The sequence below is a fragment of the Jaculus jaculus genome, chromosome 7 (assembly GCF_020740685.1).
Source record: "Jaculus jaculus isolate mJacJac1 chromosome 7, mJacJac1.mat.Y.cur, whole genome shotgun sequence".
Lineage (NCBI taxonomy): Eukaryota > Metazoa > Chordata > Mammalia > Rodentia > Dipodidae > Jaculus > Jaculus jaculus.
This window is the reverse complement of record NC_059108.1, coordinates 144,014,136-144,036,501: the sequence shown is the minus strand read 5'-3', so window position 1 is coordinate 144,036,501 and position 22,366 is coordinate 144,014,136. Positions and strand designations below refer to the sequence as shown.

At 43.7% G+C, this 22,366-nt stretch overlaps 2 protein-coding genes across 4 annotated transcripts in view; both read left to right on the top strand.

Annotated features, from left to right (window-relative positions):
• Bbof1 (basal body orientation factor 1) overlaps nt 1-22,366 on the top strand; it is a 59,062-nt gene that overhangs the window by 16,827 nt on the left and 19,869 nt on the right. For 2 of the 3 annotated variants that reach the window (XM_045155090.1, XM_045155092.1), the window contains exons 5-7: nt 12,818-12,898; nt 17,606-17,676; nt 19,584-19,728. In XM_045155090.1, coding sequence (XP_045011025.1) covers nt 12,818-12,898; nt 17,606-17,676; nt 19,584-19,728 — 297 coding nt within the window. The remainder of the gene's footprint in view (nt 1-12,817; nt 12,899-17,605; nt 17,677-19,583; nt 19,729-22,366) is intronic. The other variant, XM_045155091.1, reaches the window with a different exon arrangement.
• Nucleotides 4,699-6,066, top strand: LOC101612406 (E3 ubiquitin-protein ligase RNF113A). The gene has a single exon (XM_004649415.2). The coding sequence runs from the start codon at nt 4,803-4,805 to the stop codon at nt 5,805-5,807; it is 1,005 nt and encodes a 334-aa protein (XP_004649472.1). The 5' UTR covers nt 4,699-4,802; the 3' UTR covers nt 5,808-6,066.

The following is a 22,366-nucleotide window of genomic DNA, read 5'->3' as shown; positions in this document are numbered from 1 at the left end:
TGCAGTGTCCACTGTTGAGTATTTCTTCTGGTTATTTCTCTCTCTCTCATTGAGCTGCATGCAGCATAGTTTTTTTCCAGCTTTCTGTCAGTGGGTCTACTTGTAGGCTTTTAGCTCAGCTCCAGCAGGATTTTTCAGTGACCTTGCAGCCCAAATATGTGGAGTTTTCAGTAGTAGGGTCTTACCATCTATTCCTGGTAGGAAACCAAGGGTCTTGGCCATGGCCTGTAATGTTTTGGGGGTATTAGTGACCTCCCTGGCCAACAACTCACTGGAAAGTATCCCATTCCTGGCACTGAAAATTTTCTAGTAAAAATCTATGGTTTCTGAGTGTTCCATTGTCCAAAAAAGTAGGTTTCCATATGCCTTATTTATATCCTTTTAGATTTTGATTAGCCCTCCTTCCATCTTTCCTTTGCTCAGTCTCTTCCCCTGACCTCACTTAGGCCTTTTCACCCCCATTAATCTGTTCTTCTACTTACATCTATACATAGTATCCTGTTAAGCACCCACCCCTGCTCCATTTCTGTTCCCTTTATATCTGCTTTCTAGCCTCTGCTACTGAGTTTTATTCCTACTCACATAGAAGTTCAATCATTTGTAGCCTGGATCCACATATGAGAGAAAATATGTGACCTTTGGTTTTCTGGGCATGGGTTACCTCATTAAGTATAATCCTTCCAGATCCATCCATTTTCCTGCAAATTCCATAATTTCATTTTTCCTTACTGCTGAGTAGAACCCCATTGTGTAAATGTGCCACATCTTCATCAGTCCTTTTTTTTTTTTTTTTCTTTTGAGGTAGGGTAGAATTTATGGCTATGCTCCTACCTGCATCTCCTAAGTACTGGGAGTAAAGGTGTGCGCCACCACACCTGGTGAGACTGTTCTTTTTCTAATATAAATTTCTTTTTGAACTAACTAAATCTCAGCCAACAGACCCTCCCATGTTTATCTGCCGTTAAAACCTTTAGACTGACTTCTATAAGAAGCCAACTATTAGGGCTGAGGAAATGGCTTAGCGTTAAGGTATTTGCCTGTGAAGCCTACAGACTCTGGTTCAATTCCCCAGGACCCAGGTAAGTCAGATGCACTAGGAGGTGTATGATTCTGGAGTTCATTTGCAGTGGCTGAATGCCCTGGCACACCCATTCTCTCTGTCTCTTTCTCTCTCTCTCTCTCTCAAATAAATAATTTTTTTTTAAAAAAGAAGCCAACTATTAGGTGAGCATGGTGGCGCATGCCTTTAATCCCAGTACTCAGGAGTCAGAGGTAGGAGGATCGCTGTGAGTTTGAAGCCACCCTGAGAATACAGAGTGAATTCCAGGTCAGCCTAGACTAGAGTGAAACCCTACCTTGAAAAACTAAAAAATAATAATTAATTAATAATAAAATAAAAGATGCCAAGTATTGCTGGATGTGGTAGTGCACACCTTTAATCCCAGCATTTGAGAGGCAGAGGTAGGAGGATTGCTGGGAGTTCAAGGCCACCCTGAGACTACAGAGTAAATTCCAGGATTAGCCTGGGCTAGAATGAGGGCCTACCTTGAAAATTAAAAAAAAAAAAAAAAAAAAAAAAAAAGCAGCAGCAGCCAGCTATTGGCTGGAGATATGGCTTAGTGGTTAAGATACTTGCCTGTGAAGCCAAAGGACCCTGGTTTGATTCCTCAGGACCCACGCAAGCCAGATGTACAAGGGGTAAATACGTCTGGAGTTCATTGGCAGTGGCTAGAGGCCCTGGCATGTCAATTCTTTCTGTGTCTCTCAATGCTATATCTCTCTGCTTGCAAATAAATAAAATGTAATAAAATTTTTTAAACTATCAGGGCTGGAGAGATGGCTTAGTGGTTAAGCGCTTGCCTGTGAAGTCTAAGGACCCTGGTTCGAGGCTCGGTTACCCAGATCCCATGTTAGCTAGATGCACAAGGGGGCGCACGCATCTGGAGTTCATTTGCAGAGGCTGGAAGCCCTGGCGCGCCCATTCTCTCTCTCTCCCTCTATCTGTCTTTCTCCCTGTGTCTGTCGCTCTCAAATAAATAAATAAATAAGTTGGGCAGGATGGCACACACCTCTAATACTAATACTTAGGAGGCTGAGGCAGGACTATGACAAGGCCAAACCCTGTCTTGAAAAATAATTAATGAATCCATCAAAATATCTGATCACTACAACTACTAAATATAATTATGACTATGTATTTATCCTGATAACAAAGAATATGTCTTTCTTAACAATTGCTGTGGTATTTGCAATATTTGTTATATATGAAAAAGTAAGCTTCAATCGTTTTTTTTTTTTTTTTTAAAAAAGCCAACTATCAGTATGCAGTATTGGAAAAGTAGCAAGTTCTAAAGGGGAAAGTCATTTTTTAAAAAAATTAGAAGACTCACAGGGCATGGTGGCACACACCTTTAATACCAGCACTTAGGAGGCAGAGGTTGGAGGATTGCCTGACTTCCAGGCCACCCTCAGACTAAATAGTAAATTCCAGATCAGCCTGGGCTATCGGAAGACCCTACCTCAAAAAAAAAGCAAAATAATAATTAATAGAAGACTGTAGAGTGCCAGCCATGGAAGTAGAGTTAGCAGGATCACTGTGAGTTCAAGGTCAGCCTGGGACTAGTACAGAGTTTAGATCAGCCTAAGCTCAAGTGAGACCTACCTGGAAGGGGAAAAAAGAGAGGAGAGGATGAGGGGACTGTAGGGATGAAATTAAGAACTTTTAGAAAATTTCTCTAACCTTGCCATTCTTTTTCTATTCTTTCAGCTCAAAATACAGCTTTATTTCACTAGTGATAGTGCAGTAAGTGACATAAGTAATCAAAATCAGCCTTGTGCCTGTAACGAAGTTACTTTTCTATATTTTGCCTTCCTTGTGTGTAAAATGTGGATAAGAGTTAACTGACACATAGGGTTGTTATAGATTTAAGAAATAGTAGGGCCGGAGAAATGCCTTAGTGGTTAAGGCACTTGCCTGTAAAGCCAAAGCACCCAGGTTTGATTCTCCAGGACCCACATAAGCCAGATGCACAAAGTGGCACATGTGTCTGGAGTTCATTTGCAGTGGCTGGAGGCCCTGGCATTTCCATTCTTTTCCTATCTGTCCGTCTCTCTCCGGAGCTTTTTCTTTCTCTCTCAAATAAATAAAAAATAATAATAAAAGGAAAAAGTAGACAAATAAAGTCCTTAAAAAGATTGTATGTCACATAGTGAGAATATTAAAAGGCTTGATTTCTAGTATGGCCAGGGATACCAGTCATCTGAATGCTTGGTAGGAGCTTGAGGATTTGTTTCCAAAGTGATGTACACAAACACTATCTAGTTGTTGTCAGTGATTAGTGGGAGGCCTTGGCCTGTTCCCACATGGGCCTGCTGTAATCTGCTTAAGTCTCTTCATAACTTGGTGGATGACTTTACATCTAAAGTTAGTTATTTATAGCCGGGTGTGGTGGCGCACACCTTTAATCCCAGAGGATGGCCATGAGCTGGAGGCCTCCCTGAGACTACATAGTGAGTTAATTCTAGGTCAGCCTGAGCTAGAGTGAAATCCTATCTCAAAAAAAAAAAAAAAAAAAAACCAAACAAACAAAAAAAAACAAAACAATAATTCAAGAGTTAAAAGTTACCTTTTTTCATGCAATTAACTTTTTCAAGTTTCAACTTAGAACAAGTTACAGTAAAACTTTCATAAGATCTTAGGAAAATTAGTAATATTGTAGCCTTTTTCAGCAACCTTAATGACCAGTTGTGTGTAATGTTCATAAAATAGTATCACTATTGCTAGCTTGTCCTAAATTTCTACACAAGCACATTTCAGACAACCAGACTAGTTGGCTAGGTAGAAGCTGTCTTGTTTTGAGTTTCTAGGAATAGACCCCAGGCTTCATATAGGCTAGGCATGCTGTCTACCACGGACGTGCATTCCCAACCTTAGGAGGTTTCTTTTCTTCTTCTTTTGGTCTTTCGAGGTAGGGTCTTTAGCTCAGGCTGACCTGGAACTCACTATGTATTCTGAAGGAGGCCTCGAACTCACCGTGATCCTCTTACCTCTGCCTCCCTCTGGAGTGCTGAGATTAAAGGCGTGTGCCACCACGCCCGGCAAGTTTCTTTTTTTCATGGCATATTCTGGCAAGTCACATACCGTTACCTCATAGTCTATTTTTGTCCGTCTTTTCGTGGGAGGGTGTCGCTCTAGCCCAGGCTGACCTGGAATTCAGTATGTATTCTCAAACAGTGATCCTCCTCTGGAGTTAAAGGCATGCGCCACTGCGCACGGCCCTGAGTTGGCAATTCTTTTTTAAAAAAATATTTTTTAAAGTATTCTTAAATCTTTATTTATTTATTTGCGAGTCAGAGCGAGAGAGGAAGAGAGAGAGAATGGGCACGCCAGGGCTTCCAGCCACTGCAAACTAACTCCAGACGCGTGTGCCCCCTTGTGCATCTGGCTAATGTGGGTCCCGGGGAATCGAACCTCAAAACGGGGTCCTTAGGCTTCACAGGCGAGCGATTAACCGCTAAGCCATCTCTGCAGCCCATGAATTGGCAATTCTTTGAGGCTAGAATTTTGTCCTCATTGAAATAAGATACAGAGCCATGGTAAATAAACCTCTGAATACAGACCTAACGGACTTTTTCCTTTCCTGGCCGCTGGGTAGCCGGCACATGCGCACTGACGTCCGGGGCTGTGCGCCGCTGCGGAGCGCCGAGCGGCCGGGACGTGGCTGCGTAGGACCGCCGTGACGTAGCCGCCCGCGCCGGCCCGTCGCAGCCTCGCCAGCCGTTTAGGCGCTCGGCTCGCCAGGATGGCTGAGGAACTCTCTCCGGGAAAGTCGGCGGACCAGGTGTGCACCTTCCTCTTCAGAAAGCCAGCGCGGAAAGGGAGCGCGGGCCGCCGGAAGCGCCCGCCGAGCGGCCGGGACCCGGGGGAGAGCGGAAGCAGTAGCGACGAAGGCAGCACGGTGGTCCGGCCCGAGAAGAGGCGGGCGGCCCACAACCCCATGATCCAGAAGACCCGCGGCGGCGGTAGACCGAAGGCGGCCTACAGCGACCTGAGCAGCGAGGAGGAGGGCGAGGGGCTGGGCGTGGTCTACAAGTCCACGCGCTCGGCCAAGCCCGTGGGGCCCGAGGACATGGGGGCGACCGCCGTCTACGAGCTGGACACGGAGAAGGAGCGAGACGCACAAGCCATCTTTGAGCGCAGCCAGAAGATCCAGGAGGAGCTGCGGGGCAAGGAGGACGACAAAATCTACCGGGGAATCAATAATTACCAGAAATACATGAAGCCCAAGGACACCTCGATGGGCAATGCCTCCTCCGGGATGGTGAGGAAGGGCCCCATCCGAGCGCCCGAGCATCTCCGTGCCACCGTGCGCTGGGATTACCAGCCCGACATCTGCAAGGACTATAAGGAGACCGGCTTCTGCGGCTTCGGAGACAGCTGCAAATTCCTCCACGACCGTTCGGATTACAAGCACGGGTGGCAGATCGAACGTGAGCTGGATGAGGGTCGCTATGGTGTCTATGAGGACGAGAACTATGAAGTAGAAAGCGACGATGAGGAAATCCCTTTCAAATGCTTCATCTGTCGCCAAACCTTCCAAAACCCAGTTGTCACCAAGTGTAAGCATTATTTCTGTGAGAGGTGTGCACTGCAGCATTACCGCACCACTCCACGCTGCTATGTCTGTGACCAGCAGACCCACGGGGTCTTCAATCCTGCCAAAGACTTGATTGCTAAACTGGAGAAGCACCGAACTGCAACTGAAGGTGGTGCTTCCACTATCCCTGAAGACTCCGATGGGGTCTAAGTACCATTTCTTAGGTTAATCCTAGTTGTCGAATCTCAGTATGTTTTTTGTTTTGGTCACCTTGGGGAAAAAGAGAAGCTACCACCACCACCACAGCAACCATAATTGCACTATCAAGTTGTCCAGAAGGAATATCTAATTTTGTTTTACATGAGAAAACTACCAATTGAATCCATACAGTTACCTTTTCAGGAACTTTCCAAGTAGCCATCCTATGTACAGGTACACATTCTGAATCAAAATAAAGAAGTAGATCATATTTTAGTGAGCTATGGTGTGATTTTTCTTTCTTAAAGAACAGTATTGCCACCTACTGGAGAAACAGATTTCAGCTCTTTCACAGGGCTGTTGAACACTTAAGATTCAGACAAAAGTTACTGCCTTGCTGGAAAAAATAAGGTGGTTTTGTGCAATCCTGAATGTAAAAGAAATGGGGTCCATGAACTAAAATTGAGAAGTATACATTAGGTAAGAAAATTTTTATGGAATAAGTTCTGCAGTTTGAAAGTTGCACAGTTAGATTATCAAAAGACATTTAAATGCCAGGTGTGATGGTGTGCACCTTTAATCCCAGCACTTGGGAAGACAGGTAGAGGATCACTGTGAGGTCAAGGCCACCCTAAGACTACATTCCAGGTCAGCCTGTACCACAGTGAGACCCTAACTTGAAAAACAAACCAAAAAAAGACATTTAAGACACACATTAAGAAAAAAATGGGCTGGAGAGATGGCTCAGCGGTTAGGGCGCTTGCCTGCAAAGCCCAATGATCTGGGTTCGATGGTGCATGCATCTGGAGTTTGTTTGCAGTGGGTACAGGCCCTGACATGCCCATTCTCATTCTCTCCTTGCAAATAAATATTTTTTTTAAAATGAGCCTGGTGTGGTAGTGCATGTCTTTAATCCCAACAGAGGAGAGGTAGAAGGATCATTGTGAGTTCAAGGCCACTCTGAGACTACAGAGTGAATTCCATGTCAGCCTAGACTAGAGTGAAACCTTACCTTGAAAAAACAAAGAGATAAAAAGCCAGTTTGGAGGCACATGTCATTGCCACTGCTAGCAAATGTAAGTCAGAAAAGTTTTTAAAAATTTCTTTCTTGGGCTGGAGAGTTGGTTTATCAGTTAAGGTGCTTGCCTGCAAAGCTAAAGGACCCAGGTTCAATCTTCCAGGACCCACATAAGCCAGATGCACAAGGTAGCACATGCATTTGGAGTTTGTTTGCAGCGGCTGGAGGCCCTGATGCACCCATTCTCTCTCTATCTGCCTCTCTCTCATAAATGAAGAAAATAAAATAAATTAAAAAACTTCTCTACCAGATTAACAGAAGAAGCAAATTTGCCTTAATGAACAAAAAGGAAACCAAAATCTGCTCCCCATAACTTCTATTATGGATAGGGCCTTGCTAGGTGGCCCAGGGCAGAGTGCAGCAGCTGTTCACAAGGCTAGAGGTAACTTGTTCATATTTTGGTGTGCAGTCCCCCTGCCTTTTTTTTCTTTTTTTTTTTTTTAGAAAGACAACATGTTTTATTTTCCCCCTGCCTTTTGTTCTAATGTAATGTAGAAATATACTTTGAAATACCTATGTGCTATTTTTACACAAGTGAAGTCATGATGTACACATTGTTAACCTGAATTTTCACTTTAAATATTGTGAACATTTTTCAATGACATTAAGTATTTTTCTATAAAGTCTTTTGAATGCATGGAATTCCTTTGGGCAGATGCTTTATAATTTATTTTCTTTGTTGGTGAACATTTAGAGTTCTGTTTTATTTAATATTATAAAGTGATGGACATCAAAGGAATGAAATAGTTCTAACATCCTTTTCTTTTTCTCCCCCCCCCCCCCCCCCGAGGTAGGGTCTCATTCTAGTGCAGGCTGACCTGGAATTCACTTTGGAGTCTCAGGGTGGCCTCAAACTCATGGCAATTCTCCTACCTCTGCCTCTCAAGTGCTGGGATTAAAGGCGTGCGCCACCATGCCCAGCTTCCAACATCTTTTTTTAAAAAATATTTTATTTATTTATTTGAGAGCAACAGACAGAGAAAGAGGCGAATAGAGAGAGAGAGAATGGGTGCACCAGGGCCTCCACTGCAAATGAACTCCAGACACGTGCGCCCCCTTGTGCGTCTGGCTAACGTGGGTTCTGGGGAGCTGAGCCTTGAACCGGGGTCCTTAGGCTTCATAGGCAAGTGCTTAACCGCTAAGCCATCTCTCCAGCCCAGTTGCAATATCTTTAATAAGATTTTAGGAGAACTTCTTAGAAATACAATATATGAGTTAAAGAACATGATCATCGGTGATGGTGTGTTCTGTGGTACCAGTTACTCAAGAGGTCAAGTCAGGACTGCTTGAAGCCAGGTGCTCTTTGCTGTGGTATGCTATGCCAACTGAGTGTTTACACAGTTCAACATTCAATGAGGTAGTCTGGGAGCAGAAGCACCCTTCCCCCAGGTTCCTTGTACTGAGTAACAGTGAGATATGCTTGTGAATAGCATTGCAGGTTAGTCTGGGTAACATAGTGTAGTAAGGCCCTATCAATTAGGAATAAAGAAAGGAGTAAACAATTTTATTTGACCATGGGGTCACAGGGTTGGGTGCACCATAGCTGTTTGCCACTGCAAACAAACTGCAGGGATGCTAGAGGATTGAACCCAGACCAACAGGCTTTGCAAGCAAGCACCTTTAACATCTGAGGAGCCATCTGCCCAGCCCAAGAATGAAGTTTTCGGTTTTTTTTGTTGTTGTTTTGTTTTTCAAGGTAGGGTCTCACTCTAGCTCAGGCTGACCTGGAATTCACTCTGTAGTCTCAGAGTGGCCTGAAACTCTTAGTGATCCTCCTACCTCTGCCTCCCAAGTGCTGGGATTAAAGGCGTACATCACCATGCCTGGTAGCAACATAAAGATTTTGAGAGGAGTTTAACAGCATATAAAAGTCCGGCTCCACGGACACTAGGCTGCAAAATGTTCCTATAGACTAGTATATCAACATTAATTTTGAAAGTCTAACAATGTAAAAAATTACTTCAAAAATTAAGTTGGAAAAAAAATTTTTAAAGTTGGGGCTGGAGAGATGGCTTAGCAGTTAAGCGCTTGCCTGTGAAGCCTAAGGACCCCGGTTCGAGGCTCAATTCCCAAGAACCCACGTTAGCCAGATGCACAAGGGGCCGCAGGCATCTGGAGTTTGTTTGCAGTGGCTGGAATCCCTGGCGCGCTCTTTCTCTGTTGCTCTCAAATAAACAAAAAAAAATTTTTTTTTAATTAAAAAGTTGGGTGGAGCTGGAGAGATGGATCAGTGGTTAAAGGTACTTGCTTGAGAAGCCTGATTGCCTTAGTTTAATTCTCCAGTACCCATGTGTGTGGTAGTTTGAATAGATGACCCCCAATATATTCAGTGTCTTATTAGCTGGCTGGAGGAGGTGTCAGAGTGGATCTTAAGGTGTGGTGGTGGGCTTGAAACTGGTTCCAGGCTAAACATAGGTGCCTAATGACACCTGAAGTTTCTGAAGTGTGTGTGTGGCTTTCTCTGTCTCTCTGCCAGGTCCTTTAAGAGGGGGCCAACTTCTGCCATTATTCCCCTGGATCTGTAAGCTTCAATAAATATCCCTTCCTCCATAACTGTACCTGATTTGGAAGTTCATGTCAGCAAACCTGAAACTGTCTGCTACACCACATAAAATCAGATGCACAAAGTGGTGCATGCATATGGTGTTCATTTGCAGTAACAAGTGGCCCTGGCATTCCCATTCCCACCCTCTCTCTTTGCTTGCAAAAAAAAAGTATATATATTGGTTTTTCGAGGTAGGGTCTCATTCTAGTCCAGGCTGATCTGGAATTCACTATGCAGTCTCAGGGAAGCCTCGAACTCACGGTGATCCTCCTACCTCTGCCTCCCAAGTGCTGGGATTAAAGGCGTGTGCCACCACACCTGGCAAAAAATATATTTTTTAAAAAGGTGTAGTGAGCTGGGCGTGGTGGCGCTTGCTTTAAGCCAGCACTTGGGAGGCAGAGGTAGGAGGATCACCGTGAGTTCGAGGCTTCCCTGAGACTGCATAGTGAATTCCAGATCAGCCCGAGTTAGAGTGAAACCCTACCTCAAAAAATTTAAAAAAAGAAAGAAAAAGAATAAAAGGTGTAGTGGCATGTGCCTATCTATAGTCATAGCTTTGGGGGAGGTGGAGACAAGCAAATCCCTAGGGCTTTCTACATAGCTAGTCTAGCCAAATTGGTGAGTTTGCCAGGTGTGGTGATGTACACCTTTAATCCCAGCACTGGGGAGGTTAGAGGAGCACCATGAGTTCGAAGCCACTCTGAGATTACATAGTTAATTACAGATCAGCCTGGGCTAGAGTGAGACCCCACCCTAGAGAAAACAAAATAAATAAATACAAAATAATTTTTAAAAAAACTTTAAAAAGGGGGGAGGGTTGGGCTGGAGAGATGGTATAGCAGCAGTTAAGGTGCTTGCCTGCAAAGTCCAAAGACCCAGGTTTGATTCCCCAGGACCCATTAAGTCAGATGCACAAGGAGGCATATGTGTCTGGAGTTCATATGCAACAGCTGAAGGCCCTGGCATGCCCATTCTATCTGCCCCCCCCCTCAAATAAATAAAAAATAATTAGTGAGCTTTAGATTTGATGAGAGACAAGAATAAAGTGAAAAGCAATTGGAAAAAGACACTTAAAGTCAACCCTTGGTCTCCATGAACACTCATGTGCACACACAAAATTATCTTAAAACATTTAGGAAGAAACATGTTAGGAAGACCACCCGAAAGAAAGAAAATGTAGTTTATTACATCAGAAATGAGATTAAGCCCAGTGTGCTGATGCACGTCTTTAATCCCAGCAATCTGGAGGCAGGGGTAGGAGTATCACCGTGAGTTCAAGGCCACTTTGAGACTACATAGTGAATTACAGATCAGCTTGGGCTAGAGCAAGACCCTATTTCAAAAAAAAAAAGAGACCCTATTTCAAAAAACAAAACAGAGATCCTACTTCAAAAAAAAAAACAAAACAGGGCTGGAGAGATGGCTTAGCGGTTAAGCGCTTGCCTGTGAAGCCTAAGGACCCCGGTTCAAGGCTCGGTTCCCCAGGTCCCACGTTAGCCAGATGCACAAGGGGGCGCACGTGTCTGGAGTTCGTTTGCAGAGGCTGGAAGCCCTGGCGCGCCCATTCTCTCTCTCTCTCTCTGTCTTTCTCTCTGTGTCTGTCGCTCTCAAATTAAAAAAAAAAAAAAATTAAAAAAAAAAAAGACAGAGACCCTGCTTCAAAAAAACAAAACAGGCCAGGCGTAGTGGTGCATCCTTTAATCCCAGCACTTGGGAGGCAGAGGTAGGAGGATCACCATGAGTTTGAGGCCACCCTGAGACTACATAGTGAATTCCAGGTCAGTCTAGGCTAAAGAGAGACCCTACCTCAAAAAACAAAACAATGAAAAAAAAGGTCTGGAGAGTGGCTTAGTGGTTCAGCACTTGCCTGTGAAGCCTAAAGACCCTGGTTTGAGGCTCGATTCCCCAGGATCCGCGTAAACCAGATGCACAAGATGGTGAATGCGTTTGGAGTTTGTTTGCAGTGGCTGGAGGTGCACCCATTCTCTCTCCCTCTCTCTGCCTCTTTCTCTCTGTCTATTGCTCTCAAATAAATAAATAAAAGAAGAGATTACAATATTTTTAATTTATTTGTTTATTATTTATTAATTTTTTTTTTTCCCTCCGAGGTAGGGTCTTGCTATAGCCCAGGCTGACCTGGAATTCAATATGTAGTCTCAGGGTGGCCTCAAACTCAGGGCGATCCTCCTACCTCTGTCTCCCGAGTGCTGGGATTAAAGGTGTGTGCCACCACACCCAGCAGATTACAAAATTAGACATGCTGTTTGCTAAAATATGAAATAACTACTATGCTAAGTGCTTTACCTGTATTATTTAATCCTTAACTTTGAGAAAAGCAACTGAAGGAAGTAGTAGTTTTGGCTCGCAGTTTAAGAGTACATCCATCAGGGCAGTAAAATCACGGCAGAAGTTCACAGTGCAATCAGGAAACAGAGAGATGAATACCAGGGCTCTGGTGACTTTCTCCTTTACACTCAGTCTGGGACACAAGCCCACGGAATGGTGCTGCCCCCATTCAGGGTGGGGTTTCCCTCTTCAGTTGAACCTTCCTAGAAACACCCCTCATAGACACACCCAGGGGTGTGTTTCCTTGGTGATTCTTAGCCCAGTCAAACCATCAGATTCCCACAATCATATAAAATACTTTTATCCTCTTTACACCTGATAAACTATAAAGTGTGGCTCCAAATGTTCCTTCTAATTCTAAAATTTTATGATTCTGTTATTCTACATTTCAAGTGAAGAAATAATTATGAGAACAACTTGTCTGAATGCCCTGGATACTGTTATTCATGAAAGGCCTTTTAAAAAATGCAATACTAACAAAAAAGAAAAAAAAATTAAAAAAAATGCAATACTAGGTGGGCGTGGTGGCGCACGCCTTTAATACCAGCACTCGGGAGGTAGAGGTAGGAGGATTGCCATGAGTTCAAGGCCACCCTGAGACTCCATAGTGAATTCCAGGTTAGCCTGGGCTAGAGTGAGACCCCACCTTGAAAAAGAAAATGCAATACTCATCTCATAAGCCTATATATATAAGAGAGAGTTATATGGTACACAGAGGCAACAATATTGATTTTCTGTGTATTCAAGATTAGGAGGAAGGGCTGGAGAGATGGCTTACTGGTTAAGGTGCTTTCCTGCAAAGCCAGGGGACCCAGGTAAGCCAGATGGACACATTGGAACATGTGTCTGGAGTTTGTTTGCAGTGGCTGAAGGCCCTGGCATGCCCGTTTGTTTTTACTCTCTCTCTCTATTTGCCTCTCTTAAAATAAATAATTTTAAAAAGTATTAGAAGGAAATGTATGATGCAAAAATGTTTCTTCGGAATTTCTCACAAATAATCCTTACTCAACCTGCTTTCCTATTGATGTTTTTCTGTATTTTGTTTTAATTTAGCTGAAAGAAAGTTTAAGGAACTCAGAGAGGAAACACCAGGAGACTCTTAGAAGACTAGAAGGCAGATTTTTTGAAGAAAAGGTACAAAATATTAATTAGTGTTAAGAAATGTTTGGTTTACTAGAACAAAAGTATATAAATAGCATTCTCTTAAAAGTATTTATTTGGGGATTTGGGGGCTGGAGAGATTGCTCAGCAGTCAAAACACTTGTCTGCAGTACTTAACAATGTGGGTTCAATTCCCATGTAAAGCCAGATGCACAAAGTATTGCAGGCATGTGGAGTTCGTTCATTGCAGAGGCTAGAGGACCTGGTGTACCCATTCTCTCTCTCTCTTTTCTCCTTGCTGACACACACACACACACACACACACACACACACACACACATCTGGAGAGATGGCTCAGCGGTTAAGGTGCTTGCTTGGAAAGTCTAACAAGCTGGGTTCAGTTTCCTAGTAGCCATGTAAAGCCAGATGCACAAAGTGGCACATGATGCATCTAAAGTTCATTTTCAGTGGCTGGAGGCTCTGGCATGCCCATTTTCTCAGTCATTCTCCTCTCTCTGCTTGAAAATAAATAAATAAAAATATATTTCAAAAAACATTTATTTGTTCTGTGCATGGTGGCACACACCTTTAATCCTAGCACTCAGGAGGCAGTGGTAGGAGGATTGCCATGAGTTCAAAGCTACTCTGAGACTGCACAGTGAATTCCAGGTCACCACGGGCTAGAACAAAACCCTGCCTCAAAAAACAACAGGGCTGGAGAGATGGCTTAGCGGTGAAGCGCTTGCCTGTGAAGCCTAAGGACCCCAGTTCAAGACTCGATTCCCCAGGACCCACATTAGGGGGCGCACGTGTCTGAAGTTCATTGGCAGTGGCTGGAGGCCCTGGTGCACCCATTCTTTCCTTCTATATGCCTCTTTCTCTCTTTGTCACTCTCAAATAAATAAATTAAAATTAAAATATTTTTTAAAAATTTATTTATAGCCAGGCGTGGTGGCGCATGCCATTAGTCCCAGCACTCAGGAGGCAGATGTAGGAGAATTGCCGTAAATTCAAGGCTACCCTGAAAATACAGAGTGAATTCCAGATCAGCCTGGGCTAGAGTGAGACCCTACCTCGCAAAACCAAAAAAAAAAAAAAAAAACAAACTTTTATTTGTGTGTTCAAACACATGTGTATGTGCATGTATGGGAATGCCAGGGTCTCTTTCCACTACAAACAAATGTCAGATTTAAAAAAAAAACAACTTTATTTTTATTTTTATTTATTTATTTGAGAGTGACAGACAAAGAAAGAAAGAGGCAGATAGAGAGAGAATGGGTGCACTAGGGCCTCCAGCCACTGCAAATGAACTCCAGACATGTACTTCCCCTTGTGCATCTGGCTTTTGTGGGTCCTGGGTAATCAAGCCTTGAACTGGAGTCCTTAGGCTTCACAGGCAAGTGCTTAACTGCTAAGCCATCTCTCCAGCCCAAATGTCAGATTTTTAAAAATATTTTATTTTTATTTATTTATTTGAGAGAAAGAGGCAGAGAGAGAGAATGAGACCACAAGGGCTTCCAGCCACTACAAACGAACTCCAGATGCATGTACCACCTTGTGCATCTGGCTTACATGGGTCATGGGGAATCAAAACTAGGTCCATTGGCTTGGCAGGCAAGTGCCTTAACCATTAAGCCATTGCTCTAGGCCAAATGTAGATTTTTTCTTTTTCTTTAAATTTTATTTATTTATTTATTTATTTTGGTTTTTCGAGGTAGGGTCTCACTGTAGCCCAGGCTGACCTGGAATCACTATGGAGTCTCACGGTGGCCTCAAACTCATAGCAATCCTCCTTCCTCTGCCTCCCAAGTGCTGGGATTAAAGGCGTGTACCACCACGCCCAGCTTTTATTTGTTTATTTATTTGAGAGAGAGAAAGAGGGGGAGAGAAAGAGGGAGAGAATGGGTCGGCCAGGGCCTCCAGCCACTGTAATTGAACTCCAGATGCTTGTGCAACCTTGTGTATATGGCTTAATGTTAGTCTTGGAGAATCAAACTGGGATCCTTTGGCTTTGCAGGCAAACACCTTAATCGCTAAGCCATCTGTCCAGCCCAAAATATCAGATTTTTAAAAATATTTTTTAAAGCCAGGAGTGGTGGTGCATGCCTTTAATCCCAGCATTAGGGAGGCAGAGGTAGGAGGATCACCATGAGTTTGAGGCCATCCTGAGACTACATAGTGAATTCCAGGTCAGCCTGGGCTAGAGCAAGACCCTACCTCGAGAAACCAAAACAACAACAAAATTTTTTTAGTTAATTTTTTTATTTGAAAGAGAGAAGTAGATAGAGAAATGGGCATGCATGCCAGGCCTCTAGCCACTGCAAATGAAGTCCAGACTCCAGATGCATGTGCCACCTTGCACATCTGGCTTTATGTGAGTACTAGAAGAACTGAACCTTAGGCTTTGCAGGCAAGTGTCTTAACCACTGAGCAATGTCTACAGTCCTCAAACATTTATTTTATTTTATTTTTAAAGAGAGAGAGAGGGGCTGGAGAGATGGCTTAGCAGTTACGTGCTTGCCTATGAAGCCTAAAGACCCCAGTTTGAGGCTTGATTCCCTATTCCCACATAAGCCAGATGTACAAGGTGACACATGCATCTGGAGTTCCTTTGCAGTGGTTGGAGGCGCTGATGCACCCATTCTCTGTCTCTGTCCCTCCCTCCCCCTCTCTGTCTGTCTATTGTTCTCAAATAAATAAACAAAAATAAAGAGAGAGAGAGAGAAAATTGGCACACCAGGACCTCAGCCACTGCAGTCAGACCCAATGCTTTTGCCACCTAGTGGGCGTGTGTCACCTTGCACTTGCCTCACCTTTGTGCATCTGGTTTACCTGGGATCTGAAGAATAACATGGGTTCTTAGGCTTCCCAGGCAAGTGCCTTAATCACTAAGCCATCTCTCCAGCCCCCCTTAAACATTTTTTGAATATTTATTTATTTGCAAGCACAGAGAAAATGAAGGGTGTGGAGAGAGAGAAAGAGAATAGACACACTAGGGCCTCTTACCACTGAAAATGAACTCTAGATGCATGTACCACTTTGTGCATCTGGCCTTACCAGGCTGTCAGGCTTTACAAGCAAGTGCCTTAACCTCTGAGCAATGTCTCTTCATGCCCACGAATGCCAGATTCTAGTGGCACATATTGTAACCGGATTTACTTGGGGAATTGAACATGGTCAGGAAGGCTTTGCTATATATATATATTGAGGTAGGGTCACTAGCTCAGGCTGACCTGGAATTCACTATGTGTTCTAAGGGTGGCCTCAAACTCAGCAATCCTCCTACTTCTGCCTCCCAAGTGCTGGGATTAAAGGCATGCACCACCACACCCGGTTTAGGCTTTGCTTTTAAATCGTGAGCCATCTCCCCACCCCCTTTTATATGCACTTTAAGACACATGAACATTATATTTGGTATCTTATTAGAAAATAGTATTAGGCTGGAGAGATGGCCCAGCAGATAAAGCGTTTGTCTGTGAAGCCTAAACACCCAGGTTCAATTCCCCAATATCCACTTAAACCCAGATGTGTACATACATCTGGAGTGTGTTTGCAGTGGCTGGAGGCTCTGGCATGCTCATTCTCTCTCTCTTCTTCCTCTCTCTCAAATAAATAAATAAAATATTTTTTAAAAATGTTAGTTTAGCCGGGCATGGTGGCACATGCCTTTAATTCCAGCACTTGGGAGGCAGAGGCAGGAGGATCACCATGAGTTCGAGGCCACCCTGAGATTACATAGTGAATTCCAGATCAGCCTGAGCTAAAGTGAGACCCTACCTCGAAAACCAAAAAACAAAAACAGGGCTGGAGGGATGGCCTAGCAGTTAAGGTGTTTGCTTGCAAAGGCAAAGGACCCAGGTTAGATTCCCCAGGACCCACGTTAGCCAGATGCACAAGGGGGTGCATGTGATTGGAATTTGTTTGCAGTGCCTCATTCTCTCTCTCTCCTCCTCCCTCTCTTTGTCAAATAAATAAAATATAAATAAAAGAAAACAACAAAAATATATGCATAATAAAATATTTAAAACTTTGTAGGACTGGAGAGATGGCTTAATGGTTAAGGTGTTTGCCTGTGAGGCCTAATGACCCATGTTTGACTCTCCAGATCCCATGTAAGCCATATACAAAGGTGAGGTAAGTGCAAGGTTGTACATGCCCACTAGGTGGTGCAAGCATCTGGAGTTCAATTTCAGCCCTGGTATGCCAATTCTTTCTTTCTCTCTGTCTCTCTCTAAAATAATTTTTTTTTAATTGTGCTGGGTGTTTTTTTGTTGTTTTTTTTGTTGTTTTTTTTGCTTATTTATTTGAGAGACACAGAGAGAAAAGGGGTAGAGAAAGAGAGAGAGAATGAGAATGGGCACAGCAGGGCTACCAGCCGCTGCAAACAAACTCCAGACGCATGCGCCCCATTGTGCATCTGGCTAACGTGGGTCCTGGGGAATTGAGTCTCGAACTGGGGTCTTTAGGCTTCACAGGCAAGTGCTTAACCGCTAAGCCATCTCTCCAGCCCTGTGCTGGGTGTTTTTAATCCCAGCACTTGGGAGGCAGAAGTAGGAGGATTGCTGTGAGTTTGAGGCCAGCCTGAGAGTATATAGTGAATTCCAGGTCAGCCTGGGCTAGAAAGCAAGACCCTACCTTGAAAAAACAAACAAAAACAGTAAAAAACAAAAAAAATAATAAATTGTTAGAAGTAGACTTCTGTACTTAAATAGGCATATTTTTTTCTTTTTTCCTTTTTAGCACCGTTTAGAACAAGAGGCTGAAAAGAAGATAGTAATGCTGGCAGAGAGAGCCCATCATGAAGCTGTGGTGTAAGAGACTGTTGCTTCATCAGATAGCTTGTCTTGCAACTTCATTGTCTGTTTTCTTCAGATTGTGTTCTTCAGATTGGAAAGCTTTCCTCAAATATTTTGGTCTACACTTATAATTTTTCTTTGTGTTCCCTATGCTTTACCCTCCACCCATTTTTCAGCCGCATGATGTGGCAACAATCTGGGCTTTGAAGTTTGGCACTGGCTGTCTACATGTATAGTAATAAACCATTGGAAGAATACTTAATTTTCTTGAAAATAAACTTCTTCATTTAAAACTCAGGCCAGAGATGGCTTAGTCATTCATTAAGTGCTTGCCTGTGAAGCCTAAGGACCCCAGTTGGAGGCTTGATTCCCAAGGACCCGCGAAAGCCAGATGTACAAGGTGGCACATGCATCTGGAGTTCGTTTAGTGGCTGAAAGCCCTGACATGCCCATTCTCTCTCTCTCCCTCTCTCTGCCTCTTTCTCTCTCTGTCTGTCGCTCTCAAATAAATAAATAAAAGTATATAGAAATCAGGCCAGTTGGGCCTGGTGGTGCATGCCTTTCAATCCCAGCTCTCTGGAGGCAGAGATAGGGATGATCGCTATAAGTTAGAGACTAGGCTGGGACTACAAAATGAGTTGCTGGTCAGCCTTGGCTAGAGTAAGACCCTACCTATAAAACAAAACAAAACAAAAAATCAGACCATAGCCTGGCTACACACTACAGTGCTGTTTCCATGGAGTACTTCCGTCACCTTGGTTCAGTTCTTCTGGTACAATTATATGGATAGGAGAGAGCACATGAAACTTGTGCCTGCTGGCATCCCATCACTTTATCTTTGTGGTACTAAGGGTTGAACCCAAAGAATTGCACATTCTTACACTGACCTACATCCCTGGCCCTCTTTATTTTGAGACAGGTCTTCTTTGTTTCTTTTCCTTTTTGAGGGGAGGGCCCCACTTCCCAGGTAGGGTTTCTCTCTAGTTGAGGCTGACCTGGAATTCACTACATAGTCTCAGGGTGGCCTTGAAGACTTGATTTGAACTCATGGTGATCCTCCTACTCTCAAATGCTGGGATTAAAGGTGTGTGCCACCACACCCAGCCTGGGATTTTCTGTTTGTTTGGTTTTTCTTTTTTGTTGTTGTTGTTGTTTTTGTTTTTGTTGTTTTGAGGTAGGGTCTCACTCTAGCCCAGGCTGACCTGGAATTCACTGTGGAATCTCAGGGAGGCTTCGAACTCATGGCAATACACCTACTTCTGCCTCTCAAGTGCTGGGATTAAAGGCATGCGCCACCACACCTGGCTTGTTTTTGTCTTTTTAAACAGAGTCATGCTGCATTCCAGGCTAGTGACCAACTTAATTTTTTTTAAATTTTTCTTTATTTCACAGAAAGAAAGAGAGAGAGAGGGAGAGAAAGGGTGTGCCAGGGCCTCCAGCCACTGCAAACGAACTCCAGACGCATGTGCCACTTTGTACATCTACTGAACGTGGGTCCTGGGGAGTTGAATTTGGGTCCTCTGGCTTTGTGGGCAAATGCCTTAACCACTAGGCAACCCCTCCAGTCCTAGTGACCAACTTTTGATCTTCCTGCCTTAGCCTCCCAAGTAATGGGATTTATAGGCTTGTGCTGCCACATCCAGCTGCCTTATCACTGTTCACATTCCTGTTAGGTAAGAACTGAATCACAGGGTCCCCATCTGTTTAGTAGTTAATCATAAACTCAGTGAGTGGTGGATTCCCCTCCAGCTCATATTAGGGGTCAAATCCAGGGTACTGTACATGCCAAACATGTGCTTTACGATTAAACTACGTATCTATACAAGTAATAGTCATTAGTAATGTGGGAAGATAAAGCAATTGTTGCTTTTCTTTGGTAATATTTAAAACTTATATCTGAGTCTCATATGTATCTATTTCAGGCAATTGAACACTGCAGGAAGAAATGTTTTTAAGGAGAATGTTTATCTCCACAAAGCTCTCACCTACCACCTGAAGGAAGCTGAAGCTCTACAAAAAAGCTCCCTGAACTTGCAAGAGAGTCATTCTTGCCTTTTACATCAAAAGGTCGTCACTCCCCCTGTAATTTCGTTCCCCCCCCCCAATTTTTTTTTTTAGATAGGGTCTCACTCTAACTCAGGCTGACCTGAAATTCACTATATATCTATATATTCTCAGGGTGGCCTCGCCTCGAACTCATGGCGATCCTCCTATCTCTGACTCCCGAGTGCTTGGATTAAAGGTGTGCACCACCACGCCTGGCCTTAAATTTTATTTTCTATCTTTTTAAGAATTTTATTTACTTATTTACTTGAGAGAAAGAGGCAGAGAAAGACAGGGAGAGAGAGAATGAGCATGCCAGGGCCTCCAGCTGCTGCAAACAAACTTCAGATGCATATACCACCTTGTGCACTGGTTTACGTGGGCCTTGGGGAATTGAACTTGGGTCCTTTGGCTTTGCAGGCAAGCACCTTAACCACTAAGCTATCTCTCCAGCCCCCCCCTTTTTTTGTAAGTATTGCATTGGTGAACATGCATGATAAACTTTATTTATCTGAAAAGATTAATTGCTAAGTGACTTATAAAGAAGCATTAGGCTTGATTTTATAAAGAATATATCAGATATATAAACATGAAACTGGGCGAGATGGTGCATTCCTTTAATCCCACCACTTGGGAGGCAGAGATCAGAGGATTACCATGAGTTGAGGTCACCCTGAAACTACATAGTGAGTTCCAGGTCTGCCTATGCTAGAACGAGATCCTCCCTACCTCAAAGAACCCACCCCCCACCCCCTCACATATATATCTTATCCTCTACTACTTTGGAATACTCATTTTGCTTTGCTTATAGTTGGTGCCTAAGTGACTTAGAAATTAGTTTGGCATTGACAAACTTGATTCAGTGGTGTCATCACATAAGGGGTATGTATGCATTATGTGTATATACATCAGTGGGGCATGCCAGGGCCTCTTACCTCCACTTCCCCAATGCCAGTCACTTGCCACCATTTTTTTCTTTTTTGACATTTGACTTACAGGGGTAGGTTGGAAATTGAACCCTGGTCAGCAGGTTTTGCAAGCAGGTGCCTCTAATTGCTGAGCAATCTTCCCAGACCCACATATGGGTTTATTCCTTCACCTAAAGGCAGTCTGGAAGGAAGCAATGCACACCAGGATTGGTGTTATCACAAGGTCAAGAGACAGGTGACTAAGCCCCCCCCCCCAAAAAAAAAGAGACAAGTGACCGTTGACTTCCTTAACTCTGCTTTGCAATAATTGGCTTACATCTTAGAGTTGCTTCATGGCCATGGAGGCTGGTAGAGTCTTAACCATTACTTCAAACCACAGGAAGAAAGCATAAGGAGAAAAAAAGTGTATCCTTCCCTATAGAAATCTTCCAGGGTGTCCTAAACACACTTCTTTTTAAAATTATGAATTATAAGATTTATTGTAGGAGGAATTATGATCCAGGAAGGAGGCTAGCTGAAAAATTCAAGCCAGAGGAGAATTCTCCTTGCCTGGCTGGGAAGCGGGGCCGGAGACGAGAAACTCTCCATCAGAGAAATCTCCAGGCATAAAATATCTCTGGCTGGACATGGTGGTGCATGCCTTTAATTCCAATACTCTGGAGACAGAGAATTGCCAGGACTTTGAGGCCAGTCTGAGACTACATAGTGAATTCCAGGTCAGCCTGGGCTGAAAAAAAGGGGGGGGGGGCTCTGGGGCTGGAGGGATGGCTTAGCAGTTAAAGCATTTGCCTGCAAAGCCAAAGGACCTCCGTTCAATTCCCCAGGACCCACGAAAGCCAGATGCACAAGGGGGCACATGCATCTGGAATTAGTTTGCAGTAGCTGGAGGCCCTGGTATACCCATTCTCTCTTCTCTCTCTCTCAAATAAATAAATAAAAATATTTTTTAAAAAGGGGGTTCTGGAAGAGGCACACACACCCACATATAGAAGGCAAAGCACAAGAGCCAAAATATCCCCTTTACATAAAAGACCAGATAGGATTAAGAAATACTGAAGGCCGGGCATGGTGGTGCACACCTTTAATCCCAACACTTGGGAAGCAGAGGTAGGAGGATTGCTGTGAGCTTGAGGCCACCCTGAGACTACATGGTGAAGTCCAGGTCAGCCTGGGCCAGAACGAGACCCTACCTTGAAAAAACAAAACAAAACAAAAAAATAGTGAAAGACTCAGAGATCAAAGAAAAATCATACATGTAGCAAAGTGAGAAAGTGTCTCAAACACGACACATGTAGGAAATAGGCAGGAAAATACCCAGGCAGAAGGAAGTGCCTTCCTTCCCCAGCCAGCTGGGCAGTGAAGAGACAGACTTGCACACTGGTGTTCAGGTGAAACCACAAGAAGAAGAGCGGACCTTACACCTGTGGTTAGGCTCCTTTATACAGATCAGACACCCAAGTAGGGTGAGCCTTGTTATCAGACTCAGGTGTCCATACACACTTCTACCTATATCTCATTGCTTAGAATTAGACCTTGCTGAACTTAAAGAGACACTGAAGAATTTCAGCTGGATTCCTGAATAAAATTGGGACTTTATCACCAAAGAGGAAAGGGAAAGGGAAAATGGATATTGGGATAGGCAACTAGGAGAATACTCATTTCTCTTACAGATTTCTGTTTTTAATTTTACTTGTTTATTACAGAGAAAGAGACAGAAAGCTATGGGCATGTCA

Coding starts and splice junctions, on each gene's coding strand:
- LOC101612406 (XM_004649415.2), top strand. CDS start 4,803: ATGGCTGAGGAACTCTCTCCGGGAAAGTCGGCGGACCAGGTGTGCACC.